Source organism: Ciconia boyciana, chromosome 5, assembly GCF_034638445.1.
Source record: "Ciconia boyciana chromosome 5, ASM3463844v1, whole genome shotgun sequence".
NCBI classification, from domain to species: domain Eukaryota; kingdom Metazoa; phylum Chordata; class Aves; order Ciconiiformes; family Ciconiidae; genus Ciconia; species Ciconia boyciana.
In genome coordinates, this window is record NC_132938.1 from 13,489,621 (window position 1) to 13,506,142 (window position 16,522).

The following is a 16,522-nucleotide window of genomic DNA, read 5'->3' on the forward strand; positions in this document are numbered from 1 at the left end:
ATACTCATCCAATACTTTTAAACACCTTCATTAAGGACTTAGATGATGGGTCAGACTGTACCCTCAGCAAATTTGCAGGTGATACAAAACTGGGAAGAGTGGTTGATACGCCACTCCACAGGGACCTTAAGACAATGGAGAAATGAGCCAACATGAGTTTCGTGAAGTTCAACAAAGGGAAATACCCAGTCCTCCACCTGGGAAGGAAATAAGTCCAGGCACCAATACACGTGGGAAGCCAACAGGCTGCAAAGCAGCTTTACAGAAAAGGACATGGAGGCCTTGGTGGACAACAAGTTGAATGTTGGCCAGCAACATGCTTCTGCAGGAAAGAATGTCCGCAAACTCCTGGGCTGTATTAGGAACAGCACTGCTGGCAGACCAAGGCAGGTCATCCATCTACTGAGCACTGGTGAGCCAGCTCTGGGCTTCCCAGTACGAGAGAGACATGGATATGATGCTGGAGCAAGTCCAGCTTGCCATGAATATGATTAAAGGCTTGGAGCACCTGATACACAGGGAGAGGCTGAGAAAGCTGGGACTGTTTAGCCGGGAGAAGAGATGGCTCAGACCTAAATGTGTAAAAATACCTGATGGGGGGGCATAAAGAAGACAGAGCCAGACTCTTCTCAGTTGTATCCAGTGAAAGGACAAGAGTCAATGGGCAAAAATTGAAATACAGGAAATTCCATTTAAACATAAGAAAATAAAAAACTTGTTTACTTGATGGTGGTTGAACACTGGAACAGGTTGCCTAGAGAGGCTGTGGAGTCTCCATCCTTGGAGATATTCAAAACCCGACTGGACAAGCTCCTGAGCAACCTGCTCCAGTTGACCCTGCTTCGAGCAGTGGGTTTAGAGTAGATGACCTCCAGAGGTCCCTTCCAATGCCCCAGCAATTCTATGATCCTAAGAAAACTCACGTATTCAGACTTCTAGCTGTTGGACTGAATTACTTTAAATGGATTTCTGTCCAATGGATCAGGAACATGTTCAGTGCTAACAACTAGGTCTTGAAGATCACCAGGGTATCAAGAGCTTGGTTCAGGTAGAATTGCATTAACAGTACAAATGTTTTCCAAAATAAAAACTTATTCATCTCAGAAAAAAATGCTGTCACTGCTGGGAATTCCATCTTTTACTGAAGGTATTTAGTCGGATACCCGAGAACAGGAGAAGTTGTCAACTATTTAAGGGCAAATCAATGTTTCACAAAAAAGATTTCATATCATCCTGAAATTGGCAACAAAGTCATGCTGAGAAGAGACATTTTAACTGCCCCAAACCAAAGCCTGATAGGCACAAATGCAAATACTCAATTTGGAGTGCCTTATACCACACTGAAATTTGGCAGGAGTGCAAAGAAGATCCTTGTCTTTTTTCCTCTCTAAGGAAAAAGGTTCTAATTACACTAGAAATAAAAAGGAAGGCAGTTTCACCAAATTAAAAGATTGTAATTGCCTATCTGCTAAGTGGAATAGCTGCAGTAATTAAAAACATGCTAATGCCCTTTAGCAATTCAACTAGACTGTGTCAAGATCAGTTTTTAAACAACCTGTACTGGGATACTCTAAACAGGATCTGGGACCACCTAACATATGAATGAGATACTGCCCAGGAGCCATAGCCTAGGTGTTTGCTCTTCTGTAGCTTCTAGCTTTTTGTTGTACGGGTAGAAACACTATGTTTTAACTACTCTTTTCCTGTTCTGTGCAAGAGGACAAACTATAACTTTCAAATGCAAGACTAGCAATGCTGTCTGGATATACACCCCTGGTACACATCTGCACATAAAGTAGAAAAACTAATAGATTTTCTCAGAAGATCAATCCAAATATGCACTAAATATGGATAAACAGTGCTATACAGCTGTATTTCAAAATAAGCTTCGAACTCAACAGAAATACAATAAAGGTTAGGCAAATGTTAAATATCACAGAAGTATGTGGGAATGATTTGGATTGACAAACTCAAGGACTGAACAAAAGATAAAGCCTTTATCTTAAAAGAATACTAAACGAGGTAAGAGCACTCCAGCTTCTGTCATGAATACTGACATGGAGCTATACGCTAGTATGCACATTAATTATACTTTCAATGTCTTACCAATCAATAAGATAGATGTCTGGAGTTAAGTTATTTTTTTTGAAGTGAGCGAATAACTTTGGTAGATTTTCTTCAAAGAATACCTCAAATGCGGCAAAGTAAGTCAACATCTAGGAAAATACAATGGGGAGAAAAAAGCAGTTAGCTGTATTAATAGGCTTAAATGTATTATCCATTGTTGGATTAATGCTCTTCAAAAACAGGACTGTGTGAATTACATGATACAATAAAGAGCTAAACATTTACATAAAGGACAGCATCTGCAAGCACATAGAGTTTAAGATCCACTCTATATACTGCTCTCGTACTAAACAATATAATTATTGTTTTGGGTCTTGGCCAGTTTCCTTTGGAAAGAAAAATACCAGCAGGAGAGAAGTTATTTGCTGATTTCTCAAAATAATTATGATAACAGAATGGTGCTTTATGCTTGTGGCAGTAATTTAATATTACACTGAATAAAATCCAAGACCCAATGAATTATAAAATGAAATACAGAACTAAAATAATTTAACAGTCTACAGCAAGAGTGAAGCATCCAGTTGGCTCCCATCATAAACCATGTTCTAATACCAAAGCTTCTTTTAAACCATACGTTTTAAAATGAGATAATAGCATTTCTATTGCAAAGAGGGAGAGACAAAGTTCACACAGAAAAGCCAAAGATCAAGACAAAACACCTATGCAAGAGAAACAGATTGTAATGCCCATCTGATACCATAACCCCTGAACTGTACTCCTTTTAACATGAAGACTTTCATGTTACTTTAAAATTTGAGTATTTAGGTGAAATTTCATAATGGAGGGCATGGAAAAACCTTCCAATCCAACTAAGAGATAAAGACAAAAGGCTTTTTAGCTCCTCACCTCCCCCCCGGTCCTGTCCTCTTAATACTATAGGAAGAAAATTTAAGCCAAGTCCTTGAATGATTCAATAATTTTAATTACAATATCCCAATAAAAGCAATAAAGAATTGCTGTGATTACTTCAAAGCAAGAGTTGTATCAGCATGCTTCTCCCCAAAACACCATGACAGTAAAAGGAAAAGAGGAGCCTTTTGTCTGAAATCCTTTTAAAGGATGACAGATTTGTTTCCCAGTTTTTTTTAAATGTCCTTACATAAATTTTTCATCTGAATGAAGTGACAGATGGTGGATTACCTTCATTAACAGCAGCAAATAAAAAACTGAGTCTGGTAGTAAGTCAGAGTATAAGGCTTAAAAGCCAAAGATGGCTGTATTCTACAGAAACAGCCATACAAAGTTATGTAAAATCTCTGAACCATCAGTCACAGTCCTACTTCCAAAATGGTCTGTTTACATGCTAGCACCACAGTAAGAGAGTTCTACTAAAGCATTTCAAAAGTACTTTAGAGAAGGGATTTTATACATAACTGCTACAATCACATCTATTGATAGTAATGCAGGCAGCTCTATTAGAAATGCAATAGCAGTTCAGGTATTTATCTTGATCAAATCAACATTCAACAAGACATTTACTTAGTAGTAATTAAAACCAATTCTGGTTTAATAAAACTAACCAACAAAAGAAATCAAGATAAATTGGTATAAATTACTATCATTTCCACAACTAACTTATGCTGGTTTTATTTTTTTTAATTTATTATACGGTAAGACAAAAAAAATAATTTAAATAACCAGCATTTGGTTATTAAGTTGTAAAACTGACACAAAAAGATGAGGGCAGAAAGCAGATCAGTATATTAACCACAGGAAGCCAAAACTGTCTCACTTTATGTCTCACTACTTTGTTTGAAATATTAGGTACAAAGTTTTCCTTGTGGTGTGAATCATGGCTTTTTAATTTCACGATATGTTAATATTCTTTCATGTATCACCACCTCTACTCTTCTGTAAGCATTCATTTATCATGTAGCCTCTATTTAGCCAGGCTAACAGAACTAAACAGCACTACCCAAGAGCATACCAAAACCCACCGTTTCAGCTAAAAAAAAAAAAAATTATCTTATTCTAGTAAATTTAATTCCAAAATCATCTTCACAATAACCATATTTACACAGTGAATGCATGAGCATGTCTTCTTTTTCCAAGCACAGTAATGGAGATGGACTGATACTGCTTCCAGCAATGCCATCTGCGCTGTGGTACATCCCCCCATGGGCACTTACAACTGATGAGATTCAGGGGCTGCAACAGGGAATTACATACTGCTTTTCCAGCAGGAAATACTGATAGGATCCCTAGTGTCCTACTGCTTAAGCAACACAAGTGATTGTTGTTGATGTCATCCATTCCCTTGCTTTATTTCTCCCATTTGAACTCTTGAGAAGCTGATCCTATTTTCATAGTGTTAAAAGGTAAATACATGAGAAAGAAATACAGAATGCCATACATTTTACAAAAAAATACTTTTAAAGTAAATTAAAAACACATTTCAGGAGATGTGTCTTATTTTGCTATGGTACACAAGTAGCCCAGTGTACATGCTAACAAGAAATTTTAGAGAATCAGGCAACCAGCTCCACTGAAAATTGGAGGGGTCTGCTCATCTGATTCCCCCAGGCTCCTTTTCAAACACAGCTGCTACAATAAGAGATGGGAAACCTGGCTCTCCCTGCAACAGACTATTTTTAGCAACCTATTAGTTTGGGATAAAAAGCACCTTCAAGACACTTCTTCTAATATTAAGGTGTTTTCAGCTTTCAACTACAGTACTCAATTTGAAAAACACCTACAATAATATTCTCATAACTATTCTTTGAGCATCATAAAATAGCAGCTGAACAATTTCACTCACCTACCTGTTCAAAAAGGTTAGTGGGGTGGGTTTTGGTTTGGGGTTTTTTTGAGGGGGTGTGCACGTGCGTTGCTTTTTTTTTTATCAAGTGCGTTGCTTTAAAATAAACTCCAACATACTTTCCAAGCTACTGAGCCCATCAATTTTTTTTTAAACTTTCCCTACATGTATGTACAACATGTAGATTACAGTTTTCTTGCATACTTACAAGGCCATGGTCCACACGGAAAAACGCCATCTGACAGGGTTTATTTAAAAGGTTAGAAAAAGCAATGAAGGCATCTGCAGTATCCAAGTTCAAGATCAATACAGCTGCTATGAACGACATGCCCTGTACCTGAAGAAAGGAGAAGTGTTACTGTTCCGCAATAACTGTATTCTTCCGCAAACACTGCCTCATTTTGTCCTCATAATCACTAGTGTTTAATGCACTCGCTGAGTTGCTGAATTTTGCGAAATGTTCAGAAAGGCAGGATTTTTTAACCCACGTGACGCTTTGGTATTGAATGTTCAGAGCATGGAAGCTAATGATCCCCATGTTGCCTCCTTTCAAAGACTCTAAGTAAAACTCCTAAAACAGGCTAGGATGACAGCACTTTCAAATATGCAGAATAAAGATTTTTTTTTTTGAAGAATAATCTGTTTTGAAGCAATTCTCCTAGGGATGGGTCATATATACCCTTATTTGTGGAAAGCTCGACTAGGACACTAGAGACAAAGCCTGTTCTTTCCTTTTTCAATTAATTACCAGCAGTTACAGACAACTGCAATGACTCATTTGACAAGCACCACATTGCATTTGAAGATTAAGCTCATGTTTCATTTACCATAAGCTCATGATGTTGTTGCATTATTCTAAAAAGTATGCTATGGAATCAGCGCTGAATCCAGGCAATGCTTGCTCACTCAGAGGGTGTAACACCGCCACTGCAGAGTGACATGGACCAAGGTGTGACAGTTCTTCCCGCAAACCTGAGGAACAAGTTCCTTCCCAACACAACAGGTTCCATGCCAAATGAAGCATACCACCTGATCTGCCCTTTTTCTAGTTTCCCAGCAGTCACGTTCAGCAGCTTTTTGCCAAGCATCACAGGCTACTCACAGAACAGGAACGTTATCTTTCCACATTTGCCTTCTCTAGAACAACTGCTCCCAAATAAAGAATAAGGTCCTATATATATCCCTGCTCTGGGAAAAAAGACTAAATGAAGTATCTGAAATCCACTCAGTCCTCTCATAATCACTACTTCAAATGCTTTGACGGAGCTCACGTAGCCTTGGTGGGCATTGCTTTGAAGACTGTTCCAGAAGCTCACAGTGCTAATGCATAGAAATGCATATCAAGAGGAGTAAGATACTCAACAGAATAGTCTCAGTAAGACTGCCATTAAGAACAGTAAGTACTTCAAAGGACCAATTTAACTACATCTCTTTTGACTCCAATTTTCAAGCACTACAAATATGTATTTTTAAGTTTTCCAATTATTTAACCTGTTAAAAAGCTTAAATCTAGCAACAGAACCATTATATACACTTCTCAAGCATGTATTGGAATAAAAGAAAGCACACAGAAACCCCCCAAGTATTCACAAAATAATTTAATACTGGTCTACAAAGGAGTGATTAACACAATCCTCCCCCCCATTGGTTCTCCCTCCTCACCCCCCAAAAAAATTTTCTTCACTTACATAGCCTACATCAGGTCTGTAACAAGTATAGGCTCCTAAAATACTGTGCAACGTGTCATGGTAAGGACCACCCTATAATTTAACAAAAACAAGACAATACATCTGAGTTTATAACAAGTGTTAAAAACCCTTCAGTGCTACAGACAGTATCTATTATTTCTCATGAAGGACACATTATTTCCCTATGCAGCTTTAAACAGCCCCAAGTCTTTAAAAATAATTTTGGCTTTAAAAGCATGAAACAGCCCTCCATACCACATTTATTACAAATGCATACAGTTCATCCAATACATCAATTACATATTAAATCCTTACACAAGAGGAACGTAAACCTAAGAGATTTCTTATAGCTTAGCAGCACTTTGACAATACTGCCAAGAAAGCAGAACACTAATGAGAACTACTTAATTGTCTGTTAGACTAGAGGCAGAATTCAACCATGAAGAAAATACTTAAAAACAACAACACTATGCCGTAACACACACAGAGCATATCAAGAATGACATATACAGCTAAAAAGAATTTCACACCGTTGACTATTAGCAGCTGCCATATCTTACACTAAGTACTGTAACTGGTTGAGAATTTCCAAAGGGAAAAGTTTTTCACCCAAAAATGTTGACTTATCACAATCTAAACTTTTTATAGGACTGCTGAAATTTGTGTATAGAAGGACAAAATATCTGGTTAAAATGAGTCTTTAAAGCACACCAAAAACATACAAGTTAATTTGGTCTTGCATGCAACAACAACAAAAAAAAAGGCCACCAAATCTTGCTTGCTTGAGCTCTGCTCTCTCTCACCATGTATTTGCAACCCAGCAGTGTTGATTCACTGACTTGGAAACACTCACCTGCACTTCACCAGACAGAAACCAGCATGAACTGGGCTAGATGAATCATGATGATTAGCCAACAGATTGGCTTTTTGCCTCTTCCAAATGTATAGTACCTTGAGGTTACTCTTTTCTAGATTATTTATAGTTTTCCGAAATCTTTAGGAACTTTTCCTCTCAAGATGTCTACTCTTTCAGATTTGAACTCAATGGGCTGTTTCAACCAAGGGACAGGCAAGATTATGTAAACAATTACTCTGGGAAGTCAAGACAAAAGTTAACATTGCTTACTTGCTGGAATATACAGAGGTTAGGAAATGTTCTTGAGATATCCAGTTTTATTAACTCCAAGCTTGCTTCTCTGTCAGCTGCAGAAAATCCAGCGTCTACAAAAGCCAAAGTTACTGCATTTATTACATCGATCAGTGTACACTTTCCCCCCCCCCCCAGTAAGGGTTAGCTTTTGCACAGTTCATTTATTTTGATGCGAATGCTAGGGAATACAGGTACAGACGGGACAATTCTCTGAATTCAGCACACAGGCTAAGAAACAAGTATGTCCTGACTCAAAGCAACCCTACAGCGCACATTGACCCTCAATATGTTTCAAAGTGATGGGAGGAAAGACGCAGGACAAAGCAGGCCTGGCACTTCACTGGTCTCCGCTGACAAATTGTTAGACAGACACAAGCCTGTTAACCTTTGAGCCCTCACCCTAAGTAAGGCTTCCCAGTGGCTCCTGAAATAGCTGCCTCTGTGGAAATGTTGTGGTGGGAGGGAGAAGTCCTAAAGCAGAAGCATTTGATGGATGCCACCTATCTCTACTACTGTCAGCTCTCCTTCCAAAATCATGTTTACTTACTCTTTGTATGTGTTGTTAAAGATCATGGACACTGCAATACATTCTCCATAACTGAAACAGATCTCACACAAAGCAGACTTCTAAAGTATTAGTTTTCTTTCAGATATTAAAAAGTTTTATTTGTATGTTGTCTATTCTGGTAAGTATAGTTGGGAATTACCTACTGCTACTTATTGAGCAATCAAAAAACAAGAGTTGTCACTAGCCAATGCTTACACCAATCACATGAGCATATACAGTCCAGAAAATAAAGTTCAAGAGGAAGCTGGAAACATGCTAGATGTCATCTTATTTAACATGCAGACAATCTTAAGAGAACAAAGTAGGGGATTTCCAATCAAAAATATTTTTCTGTTGATAAATAATGGTATGTATGTTGTCCTTTTTCTGCTCAGCATAATTACTTACCAAAGGCAATTTCAAGCATCTGCATGTAGTTTTATACTCTCTCAAAACCAGACAACTCTTCCAATCAATTAGTAAATCTCAAACCACTTCATCTGCAAAAATACATTGCTGCTCTCTGAAACACACCCAAGAGATGGGCTCCAAGTTGCAATAGGGTACTAAAATGCAATTTTCTGCTATAATTTCAGTTTCAGTTCCAAAACTACAGGCACAGAAAAGTATTTTAGTGTTGCAATTCAAATTATAATCCCCAAACGTTCCTAGTTTTCCTTCAAACTAGCATCAAATAAGAACTATACCTAGAGATAGTTTATAAAAAAAGAAAATGAACAAGTGTGTTTCATAAGAGACTAGAGTTTCATTGAGAAGAAAGATTACAGCTGTTTCTTCCTTCCACAAAAAGAAGCTTTCTTTTTACCAGAGACATCTTTACAGCTGAAATTTTTTGTTTAAAACCTGTGATTTCATTTTAAGGAACAATTTTACAAAATCTCTTGTTTTGTAACACAGCATAAATCCTTCATGAAAGGCTTACCTTCGCATTCTATTTCAGCCCCTCCTGTGCTAAGCGATCGCCATTTCTCTTTGGCACGAGCCAAGCAAATATCATACAGTTCTGGAAAAACAGAGAAAATCAAGTCCACTATTTGTATATGCTCATGTCCACTGTCAGGGACTGACTACCTACCATATGAGCAATGCTGCCCCAGTCATTACAAGTAACAGTATCTCTAACACAGCAGTTGAATTTCTAAGTAGGTTATGGTTCTGAAAGACTTGTACCACTGACCTATAACTTAAGATTAAGTGAAAAGGAAAGGCAATCTAGGCATAAGTTGCATTTTATGTTCAAGCATTTACTTTTCTTGCAGAGGACTGGTGTTCAAAATAATAGTCTGAATGGTTAATTGGGATAAGTCTAGAAAATTCAATGTAAGAACTACACCCAGGGTAACTCAGCCAAGCACAGAAAAGCAGTACAGTACAGGAGGAGTACAGGCAGTCTACCACATTTCCATGTTGGAATTAGTTACATACGTTAGTCTTTCAGAGCTGTGTTTTTCTGCACTCCAAAGTAGCAGACTATTTCTATTTTCACAAACACACACACAAAAGTACAATTTTTCCCAAGGGTCTTTTAATCTCTCACAAACCTAATGTCTTGCTCTGAATCAAAGGAAGCATGTTATATACATCCTCATAGGCATTACAAAATTAACAACAATTCTAAGTTTCAAAAAGAAAAAAAAAAGCTTGAGTCATTAATTCTGACCATCTCCATCTAACATCAAAGCCAGACACAGTGACAGCAATAATCAGAAACAATTCACAGCAGCAGTCCTAGAGCAGTTACAAGTTTAAAAGACATTGACCTGTTTTGTTCAAAAATACAAAGCACCACAAAAAAGCATAACTAGATAACCTCTCCTCACAGCCACACCTCAGGTTCTGATACACCATAACAAATACATGGCTGTCCCCTTACTATTTCTCTTTGTAAGACAATGTAGACAAAACAACCGTCTCACCGTGGGTGATGTTTAACTCGTTGCCAATTGCCAAGCTCCAGACTTTGCCTCTCACACTCGGTGGGATGCCCTGCCACCATAGCTCTCGAACTTTACGGGAACAACACCTGTTTAAAATAAAACGGATTATTTGAAGAAATATTTCATTGCCAGCTGAATTGTGATTGTGTCCTCCTACCACTGCTGAAGGGATCCAAACCAAAGTGAACATCAACAGGCCAAGAAGTAAAACACGGTTTGCACATACCCATTCTTTAGCACTATTTTGCTTTGAACTGTAAAGGAAAGCTTACTTCCTTCCAAGTTAATAGCTTATTTTCACAAAAGCACTGCAATCACAATATCCGTAATCTGCAACCACACTTGACCAGCAAGAATCACAGGGGACAAAAAAAAAAAACAAACAAAAATTCAATCCGTACCTATGCCACTGCCTATGCTAAAGACTGGACAGACTTAAATCTCCATGTAAAATTAAATACAGAAACAAGTTATGGAAGTCCACCCTCTCCCCTCTGCCATCACCCTGCTGTGCAAATGAGACGTGCAGTTTCCCACCCAGCTTTGCCTCTCTAACCCTCCAGAAAAATGCAGGAAGATGTAACAAGTAACAACTTTTAGGTGGCAGCACAAAAGACATTTTAACAGAACACAGGCTTTGAAATGGCTGCAGCTGATGTTCATCAATCTGAGAGCCCAGAAGAAGGAACAGAATAGCACCTAAGCACCAATGAAAGTTTGTGGTAGTGACAAAAACCACAGCAATCCGTTTATCTAAAAGCAGATTCTGAACTAAAATGTAAAATAGTTAATTTCTATTCACTAGTGTAAAATAGGGGAACTTCTGGATTTATAAACCAATATAGGAAAAGGTGTTCTTATTTTAACAGCAGCCATAACAGATGCATTTTTGAATACTAAAAACAGACCTGTAAATCTGCAATTTGCTTATACTTAATTTATTACTTCAGTTCTCCAGAAATGCATTTTCCAACAAATTCCATCCATATTTTTAACATATATGCTCAGGACAACTGAATTCCATGATTAAGCAAATTGCAATTGTGAGTGCTGTGGAGGTTGGTTTTTGTTGTGGCTGTGGTTATATTCATGTGGGGGCTGTTTTTTTAAGATGACTAGCAAAATCCATGAAAAACCAGACAGTGAAGGTAGCTTACCAATTGTCTGTGCTGTGTCTTTGTAGCAAATCTTTTAGCACTTAATATTTTTTTAAAATAACTTTTTCCCTACTTCTCTTTTCCATCACTTGATTATCCCAGCAGGTATACCACTCTGTAATTAAAGAGGCTTCATAACACCATACACGTACTTCAATCTACATCTGATATTATAACATCAACGGCTCAAGTAGTCAAGGAAAGATCATTTCTGATACATGCATGGTGTTCAAGCATTATGCTTTCTGCTTTTACATTCTCTACCACAGATCACTTCTCAGTGTTTCACAGTTTCTGAATATCCTGAACTCCCATTAAAGACAATAATAAGAACTGCATCACTTCCAGCCACCTTGTAGAAATAATGAAACATATGTTGCTCATTTTCTTTGTAGCTGTCCCAAAAGCGACTTTCAAACAAAAGCTTTCAAGACCATTTAAAATTATACTTGCTAACTTTGTAACTTCTCTTCAGGATACAGACTCAGCAATTTTAATTAAAAGTCAGTATAACATACTGTCTTACATAGTTTCCCAGTTGGGCAAGATTTCATTGTTCCAAGTTAAAACAGCACTGCCGATGCTGTCTTCCAGTTTACAGCGTTCTTCCAGTTGTTTCTTTCTCTTCTGGGCTTCTTTAAGCTCTGCAGAAAAGCAATTTCCTTTTTAAGTTAATAAAACCAGAAACCAAATATTCAGAGTCAGCTATTCATGGCTCTATAGCCATGTAAAAACACACTATATTCACCTAAATGTACAGTGGACTGTTGAAATTCTAAAAATTTCCCAGACATACAGCAAGCTAAGCAGTGATGCCAAATGTGAATGAAGAAAAAAATGGAACTATGCATAAGGCTCATTTTCGATGGATGGGAAAAAGGGAGTTGGATAATATATGGCTCCTTCGACCCTTCAAATCTAACCACATTAGTAACTTTGAATTAGCATCCCTGACAGCCAACAGCCCCACCTAGTAGTTCAGGTCAGAGTATTTCCCAATAAAGCCCCACCCCTTTTTTATGGCAGACTCAAATATACAGGCTAAAATAATACAAATTTTGTATTTTGTTTCCACTCTTATGCATTGGTCTTTGTAAATTATGATGTAGATATACTGTCAGGAAATCACAAGTGCCACACTTCTGATGCTACTTAGCGTATGGTTAATCTAAGAGTCATGCATCACAAAGATATAGAAATAGATATATATATACACACACACACTGGAACCCTTTCAGTTCATTAAAAATAAAACATTGTTCATGTTTAGTTTAAATATATTTTACATTTTTGCATTATCACTCAGTATTTCTTCTTGCATCATCAACTACTATTTTTTCCACAGGCAAATTTGTTAGACATGCAATTTAACAAATGTAGGCAGACACTCTTCATAGCAGCACAGTGGAAATACAGGACCTGTGCGTGCACACAGACACTGTCTACAACATAGGAAGGTGCTGACCTGGCAAGCAAAACTAACTGAAGAACAACAGTACCATGACCAAGGTCTTTGGAATGAACACACACAACCTGATGGGTCCATTTTAAAGCCCAACAGAAGCTGTGCCTGAGCAGACCCATACCAACTGCCTCCTAGTATTTTCAGCTTTGATACGAGATCTTTGTAAGCCTGCCTAAATGCAGGCTTTGAATTTTTCCCTAAACAAAAAGAGGGTGTTTACGCTCTTTGATTTCCTGACCTCTACACGATACATCACTCTCCAAAGTTGTTCATCTGGGGTGGCTTTTGGGAAAATGGGTTTGTCAGGGTATTTATCTGGACAGAATGACATACTCCAGTCCAGTGAAGACAGCAGAAGGACCTGCCCCATTGCCTAACCTGAGCATCATCCCATTTCTCCCAAACCATCTATCCTACATGCGAAGAAAGAGCAGAGAAACTCCTTTGGACTACTAGACATTAAGTGGATATGCTAACATGGGAGTCACATGAAGTTAGAACTTCACTGGTAGGTGTATGATGTTCAAAATCACAAGAGGATACTTTTTCTAACATGTCAACTGCAGAAAGCAAGCAAGTCCTGTGTTCCTATCACCTTCCCACTGTTTCATATGGCTCAGGGGTCTGGCCAGATGGAAAAAAAATATTTCCAGCAGTTCTCACTGGACACAAAACTTCCACAAGTCCAAATTTCTTATTATTGCAATGCTTATTTTTATTAGAAAACCCAGACAGTCAAAAATATCAGCAGAAGGAAACCAAAAGTGTCAGCTCTACCCGATGTGCACAGTACAGTGTTGCTGAGACACTTCTGTGAACAATGTCAGACAAGAAATTATGAACAAAACCTTGGGAAAGCTGTAAACTTTAAGTGTGAGACAGATTATCAAATGAATATAACTACGTACATTTTCCTATGTGTAAAATTATGTATTTATGTACCACAGCCTCAACACGTTGTTCCCAACGTGAAACTATCAAATATCCTGTAGTTATCTAAATAAGTCTAGTCTTCACTAATTTGACTGAAAATCTACTTCAGTATGTTAGGAAGTTTTTTAAACCCACAAACAGATGCAACTCAATTATTTAAGAGTTACAAACTAGAAAATTATTTCCTGCTGGATTCTAGGATTGTTTTATTTTCCAGCTTGGCATGGGGCTTTTTAATGAAACTACCGTTGTCCCTCTCTCTTCTTTGGATTGATTCTTCTTTGAGGGGCGGTACAGATCTCTCATGTTACAGAGCAACAGACTGACACAAGTGTATTTCAGGTTTAGAAATACCCCTTAACATTACTTCTCTCCTCTGAAGACAAGAAATTCCATCACCTCTTTTTTTTGCTTGAACCACCATTTCTTCGTACTGTTGTCTGTGTTTCTGAGCTTCTTCTGCTGGTTTTGCAGGGAGGTTCCTTAAATTTAAAAAATAATAATAATAATCAGCATTTAAATTTGGCAAGCCTGTCTAAAGAAAATTCTAGACACTTCTAAAAGAGAAGCATATACTGCTTCTTGTCAAAATATTCAATCAAAGAGTAGAGCAACAGATCCTTGAAAGAAATTTTTTTTTGCCAGACTCAGCAGAAGAGAAGGAAAGAACACTGACCAGCTACGACTACTTTTATACACAAAATTTGCTGAGTAATTTCCTTATGTTCGGTAATTTCAGCATTTTTATTATTAAACCAAGTGAACCCACAGGCCGATCTTCATAAATAAAGGGAATATACTGGTACACCAAGCTGGTAGTTTTGATTTAAACTGATCTCTACAGATAAGATACAAGACCATACTCTCTCTTACTGTGCACCTCATTTAAGAGTTACATCCACAATTTTCTTTACCCATGCAGTAATGACTCCCTACATCAGCTTCGTTTTCCCCTCTGCCCTCTGAGACCCCATTTCTATTTTAAAGGCTTAACTCTTCCCCCTCACTTCTACAGCAACAAGCAGCACTGGAGTCATCCTCTGTATTCTCTGTTTATCAATGTCAACACAGCCATTTTGATTTGTGATTAAAGCCTGGACTGGAAACATCTCTGCCATACAAATACACATGCTCGTATGTCAGACCACATTAACTTTAAGCTAACCATATTTGTAATTAACATAACCACTATGCATCTCATACAACTACAGGATCACCAAACCATCAGGACAGGAAATGACTAAGTATTTTGTTCTTCTGTATTGTAGAACACTGTATTGTATTCCTAGGACAGTTTGTATCTTTGGTTAATAAAAAAAGATATGCAAAAATTCACTTTCACATTCCTGTAAGGTGGCACACATAAGGCAGCTGCTAGCCATCAACAGCCACCATTAATAGTAGTATGCTTTACTATTTACATAATCATATTACCTGCAAAGTATACATAGCCATGTGATACATGCCTATGAATATTTTTTTAAATCAAGATTGTTACAAGAACAAGAAAAGTGTATTTTCACATTGGTGTCATTGTTAACCACAGAGAACAATCTACTCTTTTCCAGTTTCATTTATGTAAATTGACCAGCATCTTTTTAAATCCAAGTCTTTAGAAATGGAGTAAGTTAGAGAAAGTTTGGAAAGGAAAACCAGATGAAACAATGCAAATTCTGCTATCTTAAATTCCACCACTTAAATTACTTCTCCTATCTCTTAACAACATCATCATACATGTGAGATGATGCTTAGTATCTATTAAGATTTTTCCAGTTAAACCTAGAGGGACTATGGAATATTTATTGATTTTTCCTAGAAAGTTTTACCTAAACCCTACAAGTGAGTGCAAAATCAAGAGCAGCCATTTCAGAAAAAAATCTCACTGCATTTTTCTTCCAGAAGTCTTAAATCTTTTCGTCATAGGAAATCAAAAAGAAATTACTTAAAGCCTAACAGGTAAAAAAAAAAATAGTATGCCAACTGTAAATAAACAATTAAAAAAGATCCTTTAGAAAGATTCATCAGAGGACAGCACAGCTGTCCAGAGCAGTTTTCCCTATTAGACAAAAGAAAAGATGATTCAACTGTCTAGAATCTTAAAAATACCTTTTCTGCTAGGAGTTCCTCAGTCTATCAACAGTAGGAAAGAAAGCAAAATCTGAATGTTATGCTGTAATGTATCACTAATTCAATCTATCTGAACTCTGTACTTCTCAGATTATCTCACATAAAGAATTATTTTTAACAGACAGGTTTTAAATACAACGAATAAGCTAGTATGTATTGTTTCTGGCTGTACACAATAAAACCTGCTGTAACACATAATCACTGTTACATTGTTCTAGATGTTCCAAGAAGTCTTGTCACATAGTCTACCAGTCAAGCCAAAAAGTGTCTTAAATGACCCTACAACTAGATGACTTTGATATGAGCATTCTTCATACAGATTTGTTGATGAAAACACAGACCTATGTTATGCCAGTTCTTTACACCAATGCACAGCTATATGAAAAATGCAGACGCCACGACTGTAAAGCTGGGTACCATTCATAAAGTGACTAAGCACGACTGAATTTGTGAAATTCAGGAGCAAACCATGGTAGAGCAGCTGCCTGTAAATCATTACAGAGTTAGTCCGCATATGCAAGAATCTCCTTGCAGTAACAGAAGCATGAAACAACTTATCAAGTACTTGACAACCTTTAAAATGTGATGCTGAACCCACTGCAGAACAATCAT

The 16,522-nt window shown here is 37.4% G+C and overlaps 1 protein-coding gene across 4 annotated transcripts in view; it reads right to left on the reverse strand.

Moving 5' to 3' along the window:
- TBC1D14 (TBC1 domain family member 14) overlaps positions 1-16,522 on the reverse strand; it is a 75,561-nt gene that overhangs the window by 15,215 nt on the left and 43,824 nt on the right. For 3 of the 4 annotated variants that reach the window (XM_072861900.1, XM_072861903.1, XM_072861902.1), the window contains 8 exons: positions 14,183-14,265; positions 11,912-12,029; positions 10,208-10,314; positions 9,214-9,294; positions 7,700-7,794; positions 6,574-6,645; positions 5,094-5,222; positions 2,107-2,216 (listed from right to left, as the gene is read on the reverse strand). In XM_072861900.1, coding sequence (XP_072718001.1) covers positions 2,107-2,216; positions 5,094-5,222; positions 6,574-6,645; positions 7,700-7,794; positions 9,214-9,294; positions 10,208-10,314; positions 11,912-12,029; positions 14,183-14,265 — 795 coding nt within the window. The remainder of the gene's footprint in view (positions 1-2,106; positions 2,217-5,093; positions 5,223-6,573; positions 6,646-7,699; positions 7,795-9,213; positions 9,295-10,207; positions 10,315-11,911; positions 12,030-14,182; positions 14,266-16,522) is intronic. The other variant, XM_072861901.1, reaches the window with a different exon arrangement.